Source organism: Harpia harpyja, chromosome 18 (genome assembly GCF_026419915.1).
Source record: "Harpia harpyja isolate bHarHar1 chromosome 18, bHarHar1 primary haplotype, whole genome shotgun sequence".
In the NCBI taxonomy this organism is placed as follows: domain Eukaryota; kingdom Metazoa; phylum Chordata; class Aves; order Accipitriformes; family Accipitridae; genus Harpia; species Harpia harpyja.
The window spans coordinates 3,531,604-3,553,381 of NC_068957.1; the positions used below are offsets into that span (position 1 = coordinate 3,531,604).

A 21,778-nucleotide genomic window follows, 5' to 3' on the forward strand; every position below is an offset into this window, starting at 1 on the left:
GTCTATCTTCCAGAAGTGCTGGGAAAAGATTTGCCATCAAAATTCTATTGTTTGCATACCTTCCAAAGAATTCTAACAACAACCTCCTAGCTTTATTTCTGTACACGTCTTACATGAGCAAAACTGCAGATAGCAGAAGATGAAATGAATGTGTGGGGTGATTGTGCAGGGTGACAGAAATGCAGGCAGCTGACAGGCCAACAGGACTCGTGGGAAATGGGAACGAGAAAGAGAGATAGATGGGGGGGCGGGATGGGGGGGTGCATTTCTTTTCCCTCTCATTCTCTCCAACTCCAATTTTAAGTAGAACTTGAACTGACAGAAAGTAAGAAAAAGCCCATGCAATGTGTTCGTTAGTTTATAACCCTGAAACCATGATACCCTACAACATCATGCCTAGTTCCTGGCATGGAACTGTTCTTGTAAAATAAAAACACTGTTCAAGATGAGCTCTATATAGTGTAAAAAATTATAAAAAACATTTAGGCTGAATGAGAACTGACTTCATGCACAGAAGAAAAGTTTGGAGCACCAAAACCAAAACAAAACAAAACAAAAAAACTATGTCCATCTACTTAGAAGTAGTTTGTCACAGGGCCTGCTTATGTGGGACAGATCCAACCCAAAGACTACATGCAATCTCAAATCTGTTTTGTACATACTTTTTGATCTTCAAGATTACAAATAATCTGAAATAATCCAATTCACCCTTCTGTCTGTAGGTAATCTGAAAAATTGCATGGAAAACGTACGAGCTTCTGTATCCTCTTCCACTGAAGCACAAACTCAAGCAGCCCCTTAGTAGTAACACTAATTGTTGCACTAACAACAAAAGAATATGGAAAGGATTAAGTACAAAACCTTCATAACGTAGACCAGGAACAAGTGGTTCAAAAAAAGACAAAGCAGAACATGGGAAAACAGGGAACAAAATACAACAGTCACAGTAAAATAAAAAGCAAAGCTGTCCAAATGGAAGAGCATTTTTCAGAATATGTAATAGTAATTATGACCATACAACAGTCAATAAATATTAGTAACACAGGTCCTTTTGCTATACAAAAATCAAACTCTACCCTTGATTTTCAGGGATTGGGAAAGAGAAAGGAGAAAGCCCCTTAATTAGTATTTCAGTCTACATACGAAATAATCAATCCGACACAGAAGTGGTTTAAGGTGTCAAAGTACTTTAAGAACACCGAGGGGAGAAGAGGGTAAGAGATGGACAAGCCCCATCTTACAAAATAAGGAAAACACATGCAGAAGAGACTGCTAACTGTTGGAAAGTCGTGCACCAACATATATTTGCAATGCTCATGACTTACAGCCAGCATGTGATCTACATCAATAATGATGATAATCTTTTAAAAAAATCTCTTTTTGTTAGTTAGGGGTAGATTACGCATGCATTACTTACTCAGAAACGTTAAGGCTTTAAAATCAAGCAATGCACAGCAGGAGGAAAACTGCCATCCCAGTTACGAACTACTCAAAATAAGTCTTAAAACTGGGTGGTGAAGATACACAAATGTGACCCCAGAAAAAACTTTATCCAGGGCTCAGTACTTAAGACAGTGCAATGCTTCTTTAGCAGTGATTTTGAAGACATGCACAACATTCGTGAGGGTCAAGTAACAATACTTTATACAGTGCCTTAGGCGTTTGGAGTATTTGTGGGTGATGGGACTGCGTTGGTTGGAGCCCTTGAGTACGGATGAACTGAAAGCACACAAAGCCACCTATTTATTAGTAGTTTAACATGGCGCCTTTCTTAACACTGACTTTACTCGGGTTTTTGTCAGCCTGCTTACTTTACACAGCAAAACCAGGAGCCGCTCGTAACGATTAAGGCGGTAGGAGTCAGCTCTTCAAGGGTAGAGGGAGATGTTTGTAAACCAGCATGAAAACAGATCCTCCACGGGGGGATCAGCGGGAGAGGAAGGACTTTACTACGGCGCAAACACGTGGGGCGGGGGCGGACAAACGGAGGGCACATCCCGCGGCAGCCAGCGGCGGGGGCACGGCGGACGATGGCGGGGGGCGATGGCGGCCCCGCCCCTCCGGGCCTTCCCGCCGGGACGGGACGAGACGAGGCGGGACAGCCCAACCCAATCCAGCTCTACCGGGGCCCGGGCCCGGGCCCGCCGTGACCGGGGAAGAGAGGCGCCGCCGCCCGCCAAGCGCCGGGCCGCGGCGAGCCGAGCGCCCGCCGCCCGGCTGCGCTCGGCCGCCTCCGCCGCCGTCCCCTCCCCCGGCGCTCCCCAGCCGGCCGGCCTCCCGCCGCCATCCCGCCTCCTGCCCGACCTCCGCCGGCGCCCGCCGCCCCGGCCCGTCCCCGTCCCTGTCTCCGCCCCACCCCCGCCGCGGGGCCGCGGGCCGGGCCGTGCAGCCGCGGAGGCCGCCCGCCAACAGCCGCCGCCGCCGCTCCCCCCGCCGCCCGGCAGGGGCGGGCTCCGGGCCGTACCTCACGGGCTCTGCGGTCATGTCTCCGCTGCCGCTGCTCGGTGCGGCCGGCCGGGCCGGAACCGGGCTCAGGCGCTGAAAGGAGACAAAGCCGCTATTGCCACCATCGCAAGCTCCGCCGCCATCTTAGCGGAGGGAGGCTGAGGGAGACCTGCCTTCCTGCCGCCTTCCTCCGTCGCCGACTCCCATTGGCTCCTCGCCGCCCCCAGCTATTTTCTAATTGGGCGGCTCCGACGGGGCCTGTTGCTAGGGGCGTTCACGTCACCGTCCCAGCCTTCCCCGCCCCGATTGGCTGGAGGGACGGTTACCTCACCGGCACGGGCCTGGCGTCACGCACCGAGGCCCGTGACATCATTTCAAAACAAAGGGTACTGACTTTGCCCAGCAGGCGGCTCCCGCCGGTGGGTGCCCCCGCGGCCTCGGCCTCCGTGGCGGGAGCCAGGCGCGCACGCAGCCCATGGGGTCAGGCAGAGCGCTGCGGGGCTCTGACGCGCGGCGGGAGACGGAGCAAGCGGCGACAGCGAGCGTCGGGTCTCACCTCGTCCCCAGCCGCCCACTTCATCGTCAGGGGACTGCGGCCTCGGGCGGTTCCGCAACCTGGATTCAACGACATCAAAGTTAATCACGGTCTTTGAATACCTCAGCCATACGGAGAGTAACACCGCGACGCCGGCCAAACTCTAATAACAGCACCTGAACGACTCTAATCCTCTTTGGGGATCAGCCGTCAAACTCAAAGCAGACCAGGACATGAGCACAGAAGCAAACTTGGGAAGACACGGTTCCCCCGAGACCAGTATAGAAAGACAGCAAGATCTGAATTATGTCAGCTATATTGAAAATTATCAAGGTTGAACTTGTTGAACAGCACCCAAGTTACACTGCTAGCTAGAGCTTCACTTAAGCCCAGCTTTGCTAGAACTTTTTTTTTTTTTTTTTTTTAACAGAAAATTCTTTAGATAAGGAAACACATCCTTGGCAGCTTTGCAGAAGTATGCCAAGATAATTTTCCCCGCTTGTACTAGCAGCTTCTACATTCCTGTCAGATATTAAAAACTGTATCAAAAGAGGAGGATTGGAATACATCCCTATTCAGAGGGAAAGAAGTTACATGCCTTTGTGAGAAGGCTACTGAACTCTACTGGCTGGGGTTTTCATGTAAACTTCCATCTTCCCACATGACCAGAACAGAACGGACCACCAAAACCAAGTCCACTACCGCACAGAATCTGAAACCAGTGACACAAGTATTATTCACTTACTATAAAGATAACCAGTTTTGAAAATTAATACATTGTTCTGCAGCAGCTAGAAAAAAAAATACCAACTCACCTGGTTTCATAAAGCAATGTGCAAAATACAAGAAAAAAAATCGTGAAAGCCTCGTCATCTTAAGTATAACTACTCCTTAATATCTATTTCATTCTAAAAGGCAATGATAACAGAATAAATACCGTTTTCGCACTTCAGTATATACAAGCTTACAGATCACAGGGAAATTCTGCAAACTGGTCTAAACAGAATTTGCTTTAGAATTTAACATTTTACCCAAGAACTGCATCCTGTACTTGATGAATTTTAGTAATACCGAACAGCAGATTTAGTAACAGCTTTGTTAACAAATGCTATCTCATGGTCAACGCTACAGTTTTAAAAGACCAAAGCATCACCTGCCTTCTAGCTAAATTTTAGAAAGGGAAAAGATTAATCTGTGTTAACTGACTGCTACAAATTCCATTTAAAAATTGCAAAAAGCCATTCTATTTTTTTGCCACCAGACAGATAAATTAAACCAGAAGCATTACCTATTCTTGGCTCTGCATTAGTATTCCAATGGTGTGATTAAGGTAAGAACACAAAACATTTATTTTCCTCTTCAAGGGATTTAGTCTGCTTTATGGACTAATATCCTACTGATTTAGAATAACTACATAGATATATTTATTACTATTCTTCTGTGATCTTTCTTTCTATTTCCTTGGGAGATGGAAGAAGGTATTTGAAAGCAGTTTAAAAAAAAATCATATTTAATTGCCTCCAATTTGTAACTTTATATATAAAGTTGCACATGAAGAAAATCCTTTTGTGAGAAAAGGTCAAGATAAAGTAAGAACAGAAATGTTTCCATCTCCCAACAATTACTCCAGAAGACAAAATCTGACAGTATCATGAGGTTGTCAGAAAACAGACTGTAGAAGCACACTGAAATCTGTGTACGGACACATATTGCGTGCATCTGTAGAGAAACATTTTGCACATCTAACATACCTACAGTTAAGTTTCCCCAGCACACAGGACCCCTCCCCCCAGTGCTCTACTAACAGACGCTGCCGGCTGCTCCAATATACCTGGAAGAACGAGGATTCAGACCTTAGTTTGCAGGACAAACGAAGGGCCACTGTAGAGTCTCATCACATGGATTTTTTTTTTTTCATAATGATAGTAATTAGTTTTCTTAAGTAGATATTAGCCTACTTTTAAGAAAAATGGCTGAAAGACATGTATAGTTATCAATTGACAAGAGAATATTTTAATAACTTTATGTGCTCCTGACCTAGAAATACAAACTACATATACATCTCTTTCAGATTATTATCTGGGATAAAAGTAGCACAATTAATCCAGAACAATAAAACACTATGCTTAAATTTCTTTTATAGGAATGGTCAAGATCTGAGCTTTTAAGTGGAATCGATTACATCCAATGAAACTCATTCTCTATTTGTCAGACAAAAAGCATGATAAAAAACTGAGAACAAATGACTGCTTACTCAAGAGCCTGGGTTTGTTCTTTGTTTTGCTGTTATTCTGTTCCCCCGCAAGTTCAAAGTGATGGTGTGGAATCAGTTGAGTAGTGGTTTGTATTTGATAATTAAACCTTTTCAGCATGAGAAAGCAGTAAACATCAAGGTCCAATACAGAAGCAAAGTGCCAGCACTTTTCTAAATCCTTTGTGAGGATTTTCTCATAGCAGATGAAAGCACTTTGAAATTTTAACTTCTTAAAAAAAATCTGATTTCAGCATAAGTGATTTTCTGTTATACAATGGACAGTTTTTAAAACACACTATCAGAAACCATTGCTAATAAACCATAAAGGAACACTGCAGACCATTCTTTTCTCCCGACAGAGTCTGGCTACAAGATGCCATGATCTAGCATAATCTGATATCATGGGCAGCATATCCAAACAAGCATTAAGCGATTCAGGCTTCTGATTTTCTTTGGATGTTCCAAATGTTTAGAAAGTTAAGCAATTGACTTTCTTCAGTACTTCTAAAACTTCTACTTTGATTTGCCAGGAATATAGACTAGGAATAAAACTATCACTGTTATCCTTACTGTTACACTTTTTTTAACAAGGCTCAGAATAAGCCTTGCTGTACCTTTAGTTACACGTCCAACAGTTGTGACCATAAAAGCATCTACATTTTTCTCCTAAAGCCTCTAGGCAGCCATCATCTCATCATATTCCCCAGACACTGATGGCTATCCTATTGCCTGCCAAAAGGTTTAACTTGTTCTTATGGTCATGTCTGAATGTGTATCTTAATGATGTGATTGTGTATGTACACTCAGCCACACAGACATCACCAGCCATGGAATTAATGAAGGTTATTTGCATGAGCACCAAGCCATACACAGCAGATGCAGAGCTTAGCACATTTTCCATCTTGTTGGAGGACTAAGCAGTTCTGAGCTTGAAGAGCATGTGCTTATGAAGCATCTCTGTTAAAGGCTTAACTGCAGGAATGACTACTAGGCATCACCATTAAGAAGCACGTTCTGTGCTGAACACTAGAACGGTTTGAAGATGGGAGCTTCCAGTAAATTGTGGATAACACAAACCATTACCTAGATTAATCCAATTAGATTTACTATCTTGCCTTGGGCTTAGCTCACCAGAGAGGTCCCTAAATTATTTCTAGCTATTATTCCAAAATACATTTTAAATACACCACACCCTCTTCTCAAAAGCAGAAAAAGCAGCAATCTTCGAGGCCAGCCACATTAACAAAACCACACAGTCCATTTTCAGCTACAGAACATACCATTTCCTCCTTTTATTACAATAAGTGTTCTCTAAAGGTGAGCTTTTATGGTACTTCTGAGCTGCTTAATGACTCACTTTCTAAAGGAGACAGCCTCATCAAACTCCCAGTTTTAGCATACCAGCTCTCAAATGCATTGCCTCTTCCACCTTTGTTCTGCTGGTCCAGAACTGTATTAGACTAACTAGTTAGTGAGATGCACGTCCCAATGGTCCCAGAGAATCACTTTGGGTACCAATTATAGCTGGCCATTACTGCTCAAATGCTGCACAAATCAAATCTTTCTAGAATTGCATCCTCTCTAAATCTGCTACAGGTCCTTGCAAGCACTCAATCTTCTTTTGCTCCACTATCACACTTGTTGCCTCCTCCACGCACTTCAGTTTCAGCCTAGAGAGCAGAAAAACTGTCAGAAAAAGTAACCATTGTTTTCATTTCATATGTCAGCACGGAAAAAGAAGAAAATCCAAACCTCAACATCTATACCACCTGAAGTGGAAGGCCAACATGTCTCCACCATCCAACAGCAACTGTTTAAAGTTAGTCAATATATGATTAGATGCTTTTTAGAGGGATAGAATAAAATATGCACCCCATCAGAAAAATTAGAAATGAGTCTGAAAGTTTAAGAAAAAACATTACTACTTGAGAATGAGATTGTAAGCCACTTTGACCTGCACTGCTAATGACTAAAGTACAGCCAACCTAAAAGTTTATTGGAAGCATTGTACCAACAGGGCAGGAAAATAAGCAATAGGTACAGCAGTCCAGAGTTGTTCCAGGCAAATCTCTATGGCTAACTAGATTCTATCTCCAGAAATCCTATTAGTTGATCTGTCCAGGACTCCAGGAAGCCAAGATTTTCACCTCAGGACAGCTGTCAAAGACAAGTGAAAATCATGCAATCTTTATGCTATTAGTTGGCTACATGAGAAGATCTCTAGTATTGACATTTTGGGCTGTAATTTCCCACATAAACACATATATGCTACTAATCCAGTCTACTCAGCCATACTCAGGTTATTTACTATATACAGACACTTCTATTAACACATTGAAGCAATAGTGGAAGAAAAGAGTTTTGTTTGTTTTATGTTAAAGTTCAAAAGACACAGGAGCATGGATTACACTAAAAAATTTTATTGAAACTTGTCCAAAATCCAGTCAGGCACACAATTTATCCATTCCACTAAGGCTTGTCGTTCTGTATGGCATAGAAAAATGCATCTCAAAAAGTTGAAACATCAAACAACTAAATTAGTGAAGTTAAGGCACTTGAGATGTGTGTTAATTTAGCAAAATTGCATAAGAATAACATTCTACTCTGAATGATATAGTCCTTTCCGAGATTCAATCTAAAGCATCCAAATTCTGTAACCCCTTGAGACAGGGGAGAGGCAGAAGCAGGAGACAAAAGTCTCATCATATTTTCTTCTGACTAGTAACCTCCAAGGCCACCACGGCCTACAGAAGGAAGTGTTACTGAATCAGGCTGCAAAGATTTCCTGTAGTACAGGTGCTGAACTACACAGCAGTTTGGGCTGAGGCACAACATCTTCCACTCAAGAATCCTTAAGGCAAAGAATCTTTGTGAGATGAGAGAACAAAAGGAGAGAGCAAAAAGCACATGCATTCAACTGTAAGGCTAACAAACCTTTCCTGGGGTAACAGTATTTATCCTGAGATTAGATATCTCTGCCCACTCCCATATTCTCCCCAAGGATAAAAACTTAGAGAAAATAAACAAAGAATGCAAGAACTTACACAGTGACCAAAAATCTGATACCTGTTGGTTTGTCAGGGCTCTGAGCAGTAACTGGAAAGCCAGTTAGCAACTTTTAATTCATGCTACAGGTAGCTAGTTACCTTTGTAGTTTTGGTTTGTATTTTTGACAGTGTGAGTGTTGGTCAGTATAGGAATATTTTTTCTGGCTCTGAGCCAACATTTACAACTTGAATGCTGCAGTTTCAGCATTTGGCAAAGAAAGTTTTTAAGGAATAACTGAATTAATAACTCAGTTCTACCTGTGAAAATTCTCCCTTCATCTGTGAAACAACCTCTTGCATCATACAGCAGTTAAGGACTCCTCTCAAAAATGAGATACAACTCCAGGATGTGCACATTCCACACTGGAATTTGGAGTATGCTCCAAGGGTTGCATACAGACTGAAAGAAAAGATTTCCAGAAGATGTTTTCTCAACCATGAAAAGGCATGACAGAGAAGCTATTGTCACCTGCTATGCACAAACAGGAAATAAAGTGATAAATATTTGAGGGAAAAAGAAACACATGGAAAACAGATTATCCAACTGAATTTAAAGTACTGTTTCTAGTTAGTCTATGAAAATGTAGCTCTAAGCATGAAGTTCTGAATTTTACTAGAAGTAGAGTTGTTTAAGAAGACGTAAAGCTTATGAAAAAGAGATTGCATCTTAATACTCTGTGTCCTTCAGAGCAAATTGCTTGTTATATTTAAGGCACTACATGTCGTCTTTGGTTCAGTGTTTAACTATCTCATTCAGTGTAAAGAGAGGTAGCACGAACCATACATATTTAGCTCTTCCATTCCATTACACGCAATTTCAAAGTCGCCACCTTTCTGATGTTAGAGATTCTGGAATCCTTTAACTCATTAGGAAACTGCAGGAACAAAATAACAAACATTCTTATTAATTTTATAAGAGACAAAAGGTGTGCAACATTCCACTTAGCTTTCACATATGCTGAGAAAATCAGAATGAGAAACTGGGCCTGATGCAACTACGACATAAGCAGCTGTGGAGAAGTCGCTTAAAAGCGACTAGTCTTCTAGTAACTCAAAAGCCAAGACAACCACATCTTACCTACAACAAAGTTAGCAGAAGTACGCAAGACCATTGCATAGACCAGAATCAAAGCTGACCAGTTATTAAACAGGGAATAAGTTCAGCTCTCTTCCAGTCTTGAGAAGTCTTTATGAAATAACAAGTTTTATTATTTAGATATTTTAAAATAAGAACTGACTTCTCATAGAAAGGGGATAATATTTGCCTATGGGATTAGCCTTCCAGAAATTAAACTCTTTGCAGAAACTGAAATGGTCAGGAGATAGTCCCTTGACATGTATTTATTCCTTCAAAATTCCTAAAACCTAGTAAAAACACATAAGATACCTATACTGATCATATATATGTATTAAGCAGTCAATTAATAGTGTTACACTCTTTACAGAAGCAATCCCAAAATGTATGCAGGTTTAAAGCATCAGCCATCCTCCTTGTATGCAGGTTTAAAGCATCAGCCATCCTCCTTGTTTTCACAAATAAAGATTAATAATCAAGATGTATGAATATGGAGGAAAAAGTAGAAAAATAGGACACACTTATTTTCAGTATAAATTGGCTGAGATATCACTACGAAAATAGAAATTTTTTATAATATCTAATGGCATGAAAAGGAGAGTACCACAATCTTTCCTTTGGCCAAACTGAAAAATTGTGATATCCACCAAATACCGTTATTTCTGGTGATTATATTGACCAATACTGCCACTCTTTAAGAAGCAATTAGATTTCAGAAAATATGCTCTTTGCCTATTTCTCTGTTCTGGTTTATAGTATTACCAGACAAGGAAATGCCAGTCAGCAGGAACAGATTCATTCATAAGCATGCAGTCCAGGTAATAAAAAAAAAAAAAAAAAAAAAAAAAATCTTCTAGTATCACTCTTAATCTTTTAAAGTCCTCATTTGTGTTTACCCACTTCCTTCAAAAAAGTCTATACTGGTGTAGCTGTATTGCAATGCACAGGAAAACAATGACTGAAGGAGCAAAAAAGACGTACCTGTATGGGTAGCCGTGGTATTTAGACCTGAACACAGACAGCAACCAGCTGAAGAACAACACCACCAAGCCAATACCAGCAATACACATAACTGCAAGAGATGCAGAATAAGATTCTGGTAATGTGACAGCTTGTCACTGAACACACCACAGTGACTGGGGTTTTCAAAAACATTCTGTACTATTTACAGATTTGGTCAGATGAGACCTCTATTAAGAGTCACTGAGAACTAAATTTACCCATTTTCTTTCAAATTCCTACTGTAAATCAATTTTATACCATTTCTTCAAGAGAAAGCAAGTGCCTTCTTATCTCCCTTACTAGCAAAATGCTGCAAAGCATCTTTTTATCTCTCCATCTCCCAAAAGGGCTTTGAATTTATCTTGCAGTTTGCTAAGCAACTCCAAATGCTGCCGAAAAACCAAACGATTCACTTCTGCTTAGAGGTGGCAAGTGTACAAAAACCCACAGTGCAAAAGCATTTCTATTAAATAGTGTATCAAAAATCTTTACTGAATATGCCCTCTCTTGGAAAGAAAAGTATTAGTACTTACTTTTTCTTTTCCCCACATCCATGTCAGAAGTAGCAGCTTCGTGGAGGAGTACCATTCCTAAAGTAACACCACCATCTGCGAATGTTGTTTAAGGCTAAATCAACAAAATACAATAGACTCAATATAATACACTCATTCATAAGCTCATAAATGCAGTTCCCACACCACACCTGGGGCATTAAAACTCACTGGAAAAACTAGACTTCCCAGCCCAACCAGCAACTATGGGGGAAAAAAGCAACTGAAAGGCATTCATAACATCAACTTTTAAAAGAAAATAAATACAAACTTTAAAACATAAACTGGAAGGTATAGTAGGTGTTGACACAAAATTTAAAACATGCATGTATTATATCAACTTGTAAAGAAACAGCATGCCTTCCCAGAGAGCTCAGTCCACTCCTACTACTGTTCTACTCCACTGGAAAATCCCCAAAGGAATTCAACTTGCATTTTACTCAGGTAATAGAATGAATAAAATGCATGCAATATTTAATCTAACAGGGTATCTTTCAAGTAGCAATATTTCAGTCTTTTCTAATTCTTCAATTAAAAAAAAACTTAAAGCTTGTAAAATTAAGGAAGCACAGACAATTTAAAAGGCCTGACATTTGCAAAAAATGAATCCTAGCAAAGCAAAATAATGGATCCAGTGGAACAAGAGACAGAATTCCCAAATATTTCATTCCATTTCACTATAGATGTTCGGTCCCAATCATCCTCCTGAAATGAGAAATATTTATCATTGACTGCAACTGGACCGTTAGGAAATCTTTCCATTTCAGATGTGGTCTACCTTCAGCACAAGAGAAAAGTGACTTCAAGATACAGGACCCTTGCTAACTTCTACCATTTTAAATGTCTCTGGTGCCTGGTAGATTGGGTCCGTAATGTGACGGACAGCAATAACACAAATAAACATCAACAAAAAGTTTCTAGGTTGAACTTGACTGAGTGCATCAGAAGTACAGTAATAATTAGAAAAAGACCAGAAGTTCCCCTCCAAATGGATGTTTTAAGTTAAAAAAAAAAAAAATAAATCTTTGATAATGAATACACAGCAAGAGAGTAAAGTTCTTTTAACACCAGCATATTTGAACATCAATTGCTTACTTTATATTATTTTGTTACAAAAAACCCAATGCATCACTTGCTGAAATTGGGATTTTGAATAGATAAAACAAAAAGACAAAAGGGAGAAATGAGCAGAAGGCACCCTGTTAAAGAACACTGCTGTTGCAACAGAAGAGACTTGTTCATCATGATCAAGCAGTGGACAGGTACTTTGAATGAAATTTTGAAATTATGTGCCTGTAGTAAGTCTGCTATTCTGTATACTTGTGTACTATAAAATGTAAACAGCTTGGGACTGTGAAGCTGCAAGAAAAAAAGATAAAATTAAATAAAATAAAAAATCCTGTATAAAAGATAAAAGAATGCACAGGCTGACACAGGTGACAAGACAAGGAAGAAAAGCTTGAGTCAGAAATTACTAAAGTTACAGATGATGGATCAAAAACATCCATGTGGGAAAAGAAAAGAACATTGAATTTTAGAGTATTCTTATGACTCCAAAGAAACATTTTTATACAAATAAGAAAGGCAAAAGCTCTCAACCTGCAAGTTTCCACTTGCCTTTCTTGACGGCATAATACTAGCATGGAAAAATCCTGAACCATTAGCATGAACAAGTGGTAACATTAAAAGTAAAGAAGGTAAGCAAAGAAATAAAGAAGAAAGATCTGTAACAGAGGAAGGAATTCAACACGAAAGCAAGAACTAAGTGAGATTGAAAAGATAAGAGACATGCACAGAGGAACAGGGGCTATCATGAAGAATCTTATGATTCCACAGAGATCCACATCTTCAACACTGTATTCAGTTCAGTCATTAAGCAAGGAAGAAGGTGGTGAGAAAGCAATAAACATTTTTCTATTCAACTTAAAGATCACTGGCATAGGAAAAGCATAGTTGTCAACACAGCAAGGCTCTACAAGCTTCTGCGTCAGTATTAGGTGACAGTTATGAGCCTTGACAAGGTACTCTCATAGAAAAGGCAGCAGCATAAGCCAGCAGAAAAATCATCACCAACCCCATGCTTCTCAGTACGAAGGATACTAAACAGAAGAACAATGTGTGTTTCTGCCACAAATTGGGCTTGGCTGCTTCCATGGATATAGTTCTGTAAGAGACAAAGAGTAACTGATTTTAGAAAAGACTGAAGTCAACTGTGACACGAAAAACAGCTATAGAGCTTGGAACTGAGTTTTGCACTGTCTCTTTCAGAAGTTGGAGCACAATTTCATTTGTTGACCATTGATTTTGGGGGGAAGCTGTGTCAGCATCAAAAATCCTTCTTCTATTAACATGCACAATCAGCCCCAAAGTACCATTCAGATTATATTAAGTGCAACTACAACCTTCACAGTCCAGATCCCCTGTTCAGCAGGGCAGAAGACCGTAATTATGCCCTCCTGCACCCACTGTGATCCAAGTCTGATCCATTCCCTGACTTAGATTCTTAGGTTACATACATTGCTCCTCCGCTTAGAGACAGTCTCTTCAATCTGCATGTGAACCCTACTCACTTGGCTCCAGAACCAAGCATTTGAAATATTTTTCATGGCATACCAGGAAAAGGAACATCACTACCAATACCATTGAAGCTTTCTTCTTCAGTCTCGAAAAGGCTTAGGAATGATGTAAGCAGAAAAAACAAAAGGAAGCATTTTCAAGAAAACATGTAAAATACGAGAACTTCCACTCGGTAAGTTGGCTCAGTTTTATTTACATTAATAGTTTACTAACCAACTGGGTTAACAGAAAATTTGAAATTTGTGAAAGAATACCATTTTTTAATCCCTTATGGGAAGCTCTACATCACTATGGTTGTGACGTTATATCTAAGCAGGAAAAAAAAAAGTTTGATAAGCTGATCCACTTTTTACAGAAGAATACAGAGGGCCTGACCCACCTAACCGGGCATGAAAGGACATTTCACCAAATTAATTCCCTTCTGAGTAAAATACATGAGAAAAGCCAGTATGTGATCTATAAGCACCTGAAGAAATGCAATGCTCTCAATACATTCTGACTGCTTTTACAGTGTATCTCATTCTATATTATGTAGAGAGCAGTATATTTCAAGTGATGTTAAAACTGATTTTTCCCAAGAATGAGGTTTCATAAGTCTAAGGTCACTAGACATTAATTTACCTCAAGAATCTCAAAGGAAGATGTTTTTATATGGAAGTCATTAGATGGTTGTATAAGCTAAAAAAAACAGGTTAGCCACGAAATTGGCAGAATCAGCAATAGGACTGTTTAGCATGTAAAGACTCAACATAACACCTTTATTTTACTGTTAGCAGTTTAGAACCATCATGTCTCTTCATCACTAGAGATACAATATATGTACGAGACAGAGGAAAGCAAATGTCACAGGTAAATAAATACTGAAAAGTAAACATGAAAACAAATAGGAATGGTTAAAAGACACATAGGAGATCAGAGAAATGGAAGAGATCAGGTAATTTAAAACAATCTACCCTCAGAACCTAAGCAAAAAAAGCATTGTCATTATGCTTCCTCCAAAATGTATCATTTTTTTTTACTTTTACATTTTGGAGATGGAAAACAACAGGAGGGATGAAAGAAATGCTTACCTTAGGTTCTGAAGCAAGGGGGGGACCGCCCCCCCATCCAAATAATATGTTAGCAAATAGTCTTGCTTACTCTGTATGCTATCCTCTTAACCCTAGAGCAATTTTTTATTACCTTCTTAGCTTTCTATGATTACTAGAATAATCAAAAGTTTCCACTCACAAGATGACCTTGAACTCTCTAGGTATTAACACAACAAAAACTCCAAGGCAACACTTTGGAACCAGTATGTGCCTTTTCCAGCACAGTACCATCCATATGACTGCTGTCTGATGCTTTACTGCACGGAAAGCACTTTGAACAGTTTGTAACAAGAAACTGAACATGCTGCTGGATAGTAAATTAATCTTAATATTTCTCATCTGATTAAGAATTGTATTTTTTATTCTATCTCTTAAAAGCTTATTACTGAGCACAGAAAGCAATACACCTAAAAAAACCCCAAGGAACATCACAGAACTAATGCCACCATTCTTCCAGAATTAATGAATCATTGAACAAGACACTGTAGGAACAACCTTCCTATCAAAATGGAATTCTAGGTAATGGTTGAAGTTATCACACAGCAATTACACAACAGAGCGCTTTGCTTTGGATTACAATCAGTACTTTGTGCTTTCTCAGTAGTAAAGTAAAAGTTCGCAAACAGAGTTTCCTCTTCTATTTGACCCAAGAAAAGCATAAAGCTAATTGGAAGAAAATCTAAATCATGACTGGAGCTCTAACGCTCCTTCTGTTTCACACAAAACAAAACCCCTCTTTTACAGGCGTGTTTTAAGAGAAGACATATCCTCTCTGAACTAATTAACAGCTATTTTGCATTGCTCACTGCAGGAGAGGTTAGCATCACTGACTAACAAAGAAAGAAGCCAAGAATAGAATTTGCACTCTGACTTGCCTCTTTTAGTATCAGCCTTATTCTGTAAAAATACGATAGAAATGCAGAAAAGAAAACGAAGAAAAGACTTACAACTTGTCCTGTATGGGGATTCTTATGAGCATAGGGTGGACCTCTAATGTGGTTCCACATCTGGCCTGATGTCATTGCTAACACAAAACACTGAAAAGGGAAGAAAAAACACCATGTAATAAGGGTAGGGTTTTTTTATGCAATTTCTTTTCATTTCCATACCAAAACATACTGGTTTGGAATACAATCTTAGGCTAGGTATTGTCCTACCTTTTATTATCTTATAAAGCATTAACTGAGCTGAAAAGACCAAGATCAAATAATGTTATCAGACTACCAAAAAACAAAATTAAATGCACCTCATTTTCCTCTACCAGGTTTAAGCATCTTTAAATACAAAAGCTTTTAAAGACTTGAATTACTACAAAACTCATGACAACAGGCAGACAAGACTTACAATTACTCACCAAAGCAGCAAATGCCCAGCCAGTTTTGTTATACAGAAAATCCAGATTGCTTCCACGCAAATATACAAGGCCTCCGATGACAGCCAGCAGCAGTCCTAACATCAGCGGTCCAGCATAGTTTGGTGGCCTTATCACACGAATCTAAACAGAAGGTACTTAAATTGTTTTCCCTCAATGGGATTATACCTTATTGGGATTATACCTTATATCCGCACTCCTGCTAACAAAACCCACAATATATTAGACTGGAAAAAAAATATCAACACACAGAGAAAAATTTTCTGTATAATAAATCTGACTTGGGAAGTAAATAATGCTTCTTCCCCCATTACTGTAACTTCAGTTTTATACACATTTACCCCACCTAATAATTTAAAGACTGCTTTACTTCCATAGGAACAGAAAAGGCAGAAGGAAGGAGATGAGTTTTACCACCTTATCAAATGCAAAATTACACGAAATATTAGAACACAGAATGTAAGGAAACTTAAAGATGTAGTTATGTGCCCAAACTAGATTTTGTAGACAAGAACTATTTAGAGTATCTGAGAGTAGATCGTTAGCCACAGAACACAACTGACATATTTCATAGCCAAAATTACATAGCAAGGGAGTGCTGCAGAGGTGGTGATGGGGAAAGTCTGTACATACTTACATTGACATCAGTTCTGTCAGCCACCCAACGAGCAAGCTGTTCAGCTGCAAAGCCACGCACCTGAAGTTCATATGTGTCACCCCGTTTAGGCTTCCCTTTAGCAGGAAAGTTAATGAAGGTTGGAGCGGAATTCATGTTTAGCTGTATTTAGAAAATTCAAAGATACAGCACCATGAAAGCTCTATTTAGTAACACAATTCTATTCCATTTGTATCTTGCAACGTCATCACTAAATCAATCAGAAAAAGTAACTATTCAATAAACAGATTTCACTGACAATAACATAAAAAAAAAAAAGTAAAGACAGCACACAGTATCTTGCATTTCTGTATTTCATGAAAGTAATCAATATACTCCTGCAATTTCCCTTTTGTGTTCCATGCTGTTTTCTCCCTTTAGTATTGAGAAACAAAGTTTTTTTAGTTCTGTCACTAGCTGTTCTGGATGTCTTAAAAAAAAAAATTGTTACTTCTGAGTAGGCTTTTTTTTTTTTAAACAGAATTGAGCATGCTTTCTAGAGTGATTGACATTGCTTTGTTAGTACTCAGATCTATAGCTACTGATTCAAAAGATTCAGATGAGTTAAGAGATTATAATAGGTAAATAAAAGTAGTTGTTTACAAAATGCAGTTCTATCTTTTCCTAACACTGTTTTTCCACAGCATTTCAGGTTTTTTGACTGTTTCTTCTCTAAATACTACTTTTGAGAGAGAAATCTGCAAAATAGGAATATATAGAATAATCTATAAAGGCCATATCTTGATGAATGAATTTTTGATGTAACACTATGGGAAAACTTAACAAGAATAAAAAAAGACATCCCCTTCCACTTGTCCAGTCCAAAAGCTTCCATTTAATATAATATCATTCCCTGAATTGTGTAGCTTTTAAGAAGAGATAAGTATCTCCTAAAAAAAAAAAAAATTTAAGATTTGCAAAACTATAATGAACTATTAATGCGATCTACAATTGCAAGCGTACATGGAATGTTCTCATATGTTTAAAAAAAATCTGGTTACACGTTAACAGAAGAGCAAAATGACTGGGTACTTGAAAAGAAGTTAACCGATACTGAAAGCCTAATCTATCATCCTCTAGTAATCTAAAAATTGTAATAGCTGTTCCTAATGACATTGGCATCTTGCCTCTTAGTGTATCACAAAAGAATTCCATTAAGAATTACAGTGTAAGTTATTATAGGAGACAAACTCAGAAAAAACAGTCAGAGAAGCCAGCTCACTCCTTATGCCTATTCCTGATTTCTCAGTTCTGTTAATATTACTGCCAATATGCTACTGCCCTCTGCTCTTCTCCTCATTTCTTCCGAGTGGCAGCCTTTAACTTTTCAATTATTTCTTTAGTCATTGTAACACTAAATTTTATATTCATCTTTACTTTCTTGCCCTCAGTCTCCAAAACCCGAGTTAAAAATAACGTTAGAGGAGAAAAAGACAGACATTACCATCTGAAATACATCTGAGCCTTCATCAAAATCTACCATAGCAAAAAAAATCTTATTGGTAAATGCACTGGAATATCGCCAGGAGTTTGCCAGGATCTGGTATTCCTCATCCGCTTGCCTGTAAAACACACAAAGTGAGATGCTGTATCATATGCTTGTCCAGAACACAAGTTATAAAACAGCTGAGGGAGCTGTAGCCACCCACCCCATTAATGGGTGCATCCCCCACACCCCTGCATTAATTTTCTAGTATTAAAGAAAAAATTTAAGGCCAGATGCTCATCTAACAACCAAGTGAAGCATCCAGCACCGTTGATTTTTTAAATGCAAGGACAAGTTTTGTTGAGGTCATGAACACAAGCAGTGATAATTTCTAAATTGAAATTTGAATTGGAACCCAGCAGCTCATGATTTGCTAGTCCACAGAGCACCAAAACAAGTATAGGTATACCCTCTTTTCCATGTCAGAGGATGGGAAACCAATTAATTTCAACTAACTAGGTATAAAAATCATCTTTACAGACCTCTGGCACCTCCAGATTAATACATGAAAGCCATAATATGGTTAAGGATCCAGCACATTACAATTGTAAATAATTAATATGTTGATTGGCACTTATTTAACAGCAACTTTTAGACTGCATGGCCAGCAGTAATTCTACAAATATTTCTTCAGCAGCTCATGCCAGGTAAGTTGAGTTTTCACCCTATCTTCCTCCAGAAGCCCATCTGTGTGAATATTGTTTCTGCAATGCAGCGATTATTTTAGGAGGGAGATAAATAATTAAGGACTATGTTGTTTTCTCGCATACGTATCACACGCTTATTTCCACACATTTAATTTCAAAGATAATCCTACTATAATGTGCCCTAGCATATTCCTCCCACATACATGAAAGTTTTATCCTATTCTTAATTTCCTACAAAGCATATGATGACTTTCAAGTTCTAATTTAGGACTAAATTAAGCCCATACTTGCACACAACACACTGTCTGTGAGGCTGAAGAGCAGTGAACATCACAATCACCGAGTAATTTCTGGGTGGTGCCTTCACAAGGCGTCGAAATTTGTCTCCATTCATTCGAATAACGGATCTTTTACTAGCCCACTCCATCAGCTGGTTCACTTTTTCCGATAACACCATCTGAAAATAAAGTCAGAGAAACCCTGTTGGTTTTTTGTGTGTTTTTTTTCCTAGTCTCACAGTACAATCTTGAAGGGGTTTAGATTTGATGTAACAAACAACTGCACTGTACTTCATAAGAACACTGACCGCATGATGTGATTCTTCATTAAGATTCTTGAAGGCATTCACAGATCCTTTTGACAGTCATGTTAGTATTATTCATTTACTTTAACCACTTAGTAATACACACGCTTTAAGCACTTTGCCTTTAAGCACTTCATATTACACATGCTGGTGAAGACTGTTAGCTCACTAGTTCTTTCTCACATCACTAATTGTAAGATTTCTTTCATATGTACGTGCTGCCCCAAACCACTCCACAGTATTTATGCGGCGCTAAGCATCACACTCTGTTTCAGATTTCAAAACCTGGTGGAAGTAGAATCAATACTAGAGATAGAAGCACTACGGAAGCGAGCTCAACATCTAATTTTCAGCGTTGCTGGAAAAAACTTGATTCAGTACATATTTGGAGAACTCGGGAGCACCCAGTACTAAGCTCTTCTTTAAAAATGGGCCAAGCAATTCTATAACATTATACAAAGAAGCATTATATAAGTGAAAAAAAAATAAAAACCCCCAAATGTTACATTTATCGTAAACTAATTCTCTACTCCTTATTGACACCCTTCTCCAGACAAAAATTTTAGGGTTAACAATGCACTACTCTTCTTTGACTTATCAACGGACACAAGTATATACAGAGGGATCTTTTCAAACGCTAGGAGTCCAGCCTGTGGAAACAAGTGACACCTTTGTAATTACAACCAAAGACAGCCAGTCCACCCACCCTCCCCCTCCAAATCCCATACAGCCGGAAGACAACACTCTTACGGCGCTTTTTACAAGAACATTAGAACCTGGAATTAGACACACGCGAAAATAAAAGAAAAATTAATTAGAACGGTACGATCCTCAACAGACAACCGCTCCGCGCGGCCCCCAGGCGTGCCCGCGGGCTTCCCCTCAGAGCCTGGCCGCTGCCGCCGAGGAGGGCCGACCCTCAGCCTGGGGAGGCCCCGCCGGCGACCCGGCGTGGGGACAAGCCGGCGACCCGGCGTGGGGACAAGCCGGCGACCCGGCGTGGGGACAAGCCGCCCAGTGCGCGGCCTCCCAGCCCCGGCCTCCCCGGCGCTCGGCGCTGTACCACCTCAGCGCAGGCCAGCCACCGCGGGAACCCGCCGCCGTCGGCCCTGCCCTGCCGTGCCCGGCACCGCAGGCGGGGGCAGCCCGGCGGGGGGCTCCCGGCGGTGCCTCACCTCCTTCCGCTTCTGCCCGGCGGCGGGCGGCCCGCCCCAGGCCAGCAGCAGCAACAGCAACGCCAGCACCGGCAACGCCGCCATGACCGCCCCGCTCTGCCGCCTAACGCCCATTGGCGGGCGCCGACGCACCGGCAGCGCGGCCCCGCCCGGGCACTTCCTATTGGCGGCGGCGCCGGCCCCCGCGACTCGCCGCCGGCCTCTGATTCGTTCAACCTGACCCCAGCGCGGCCTGCCGCTAGCCCATAGGAGCGAGGCGAGCTGGAGCCGCTGGATTGGCGGAGCCCTGAGGGAGGGCGGGCCGTGCCGCGCTGAGGCGGGCCGGGACCCCCGGGACATGGCGGCAGCGCCGGCGGCTGAGGGGGGGGGGGGGTGTCGTCGGTGCCCGCCTTGAAGCTGCGGCAGCCCCTCACCTTGAGGATACACCCGGGCTTTCCTCAGCGCCTGCGGCTCTTTAAACGTTGCAAAATGCTGCACGGCCGCAGTGTGCTCGGGCCGCCCGGGGTTCCGGGCGGGGGGGGCGGCACCACGGCGAGGGGCTTGGCCTCACGTCGGTAAGCTCTTAAGAAACCAAAATGGGAATTTAGAATAAAACTCCAAGGAACTTAATCGGTAGCTTCCCAAAGGCGTGCGCTTGCTTGATTTTATACGCGCACGTATATTGCTGGGTCGTGCGTTAAAAAGATTGTTAAAATCGTAAACGCCCTCGGGAAATCCTCAGCCGGGGTGTAACGGGTTACGGGCTCTTGAGAGTCATCGCCACAGAAAAACGTGGTTTTATTCGTGCTTCGGGGTTTTTTTATTATTATTATTTCTCTATTCGAGGACGTGCACACTATGGAAATTATTTCTGGCGCCGCGGGCTTCGCTGCAGTTTCTATTCGCACTCAAATCTCTGGGTTTAGCTGCGATCTTTTAATGATTTTAAATTCGCACGGAAAGGAGGGAAAAAAAGTGGTGTCAGAAGTGGGATTCGAACCCACGCCTCCATACGGAGACCAGAATACCCAACCCGCCACGGGAAGGCGCGGAACGCCTTGAGTCTGGCGCCTTAGACCACTCGGCCATCCTGACACTGCGAATGCATTCTCCGCCGGGAGGTTCTTACCGCTTTCCTCATGGCCGCGGCCGCCTTCCCCACCCCTTCGCGGAGAGCGCTTCCGAGCCTGTGAGCTGGAGAGGAGTCCTTCTCTCCCCCTCTCTCCCGGCTACGGAGTTTCTCCCCGCTCTCGCTCAACCGCAGCGAGGAGGTACCTTCCCTCCGCCACCGCGCCTACATTACC

General features: G+C 41.1%; 2 protein-coding genes and 1 non-coding gene across 8 annotated transcripts in view; all 3 read right to left on the reverse strand.

The window, feature by feature from the left end:
- ATRX (ATRX chromatin remodeler) overlaps positions 1–2,671 on the reverse strand; it is an 89,472-nt gene extending 86,801 nt beyond the window's left edge. For 2 of the 3 annotated variants that reach the window (XM_052813326.1, XM_052813325.1), the window contains exon 1: positions 1,812–2,011. In XM_052813326.1, the coding sequence (XP_052669286.1) occupies positions 1,812–1,996 (185 nt within the window). In that variant the 5' untranslated portion in view covers positions 1,997–2,011. Of the gene's footprint in view, positions 1–1,811; positions 2,012–2,464 lie in introns of those variants that run through there. The other variant, XM_052813327.1, reaches the window with a different exon arrangement.
- A 4,967-nt stretch (positions 2,672–7,638) lies between these two features.
- MAGT1 (magnesium transporter 1) lies at positions 7,639–21,716 on the reverse strand. 4 transcript variants are annotated; one of them, XR_008239070.1, is made up of 11 exons: positions 20,496–20,638; positions 19,025–19,194; positions 18,049–18,166; positions 16,587–16,727; positions 15,932–16,072; positions 15,525–15,614; positions 13,010–13,073; positions 10,892–10,966; positions 10,338–10,428; positions 9,061–9,156; positions 7,639–8,681 (listed from the first exon to the last, which is right to left on the reverse strand). XR_008239070.1 is itself a non-coding variant. In XM_052813341.1 (10 exons), the coding sequence occupies exons 1-10, from the start codon at positions 21,613–21,615 to the stop codon at positions 9,141–9,143; spliced, it is 918 nt and encodes a 305-aa protein (XP_052669301.1). In that variant the 5' UTR covers positions 21,616–21,716; the 3' UTR covers positions 7,639–9,140. The 4 variants fall into 4 exon arrangements, 3 of the variants coding, with proteins under 3 accessions (XP_052669301.1, XP_052669300.1, XP_052669302.1); XM_052813341.1 differs by lacking the exon at positions 20,496–20,638 and adding an exon at positions 21,604–21,716 and having other exon boundaries at positions 7,639–9,156; XM_052813340.1 differs by having other exon boundaries at positions 7,639–9,156.
- Positions 21,454–21,569, reverse strand: TRNAL-CAA (transfer RNA leucine (anticodon CAA)). Its single transcript has 2 exons — positions 21,532–21,569; positions 21,454–21,499 (listed from the first exon to the last, which is right to left on the reverse strand). It is a non-coding gene; the product is annotated as a tRNA-Leu (tRNA).
- Positions 21,717–21,778: the final 62 nt, after the last annotated feature.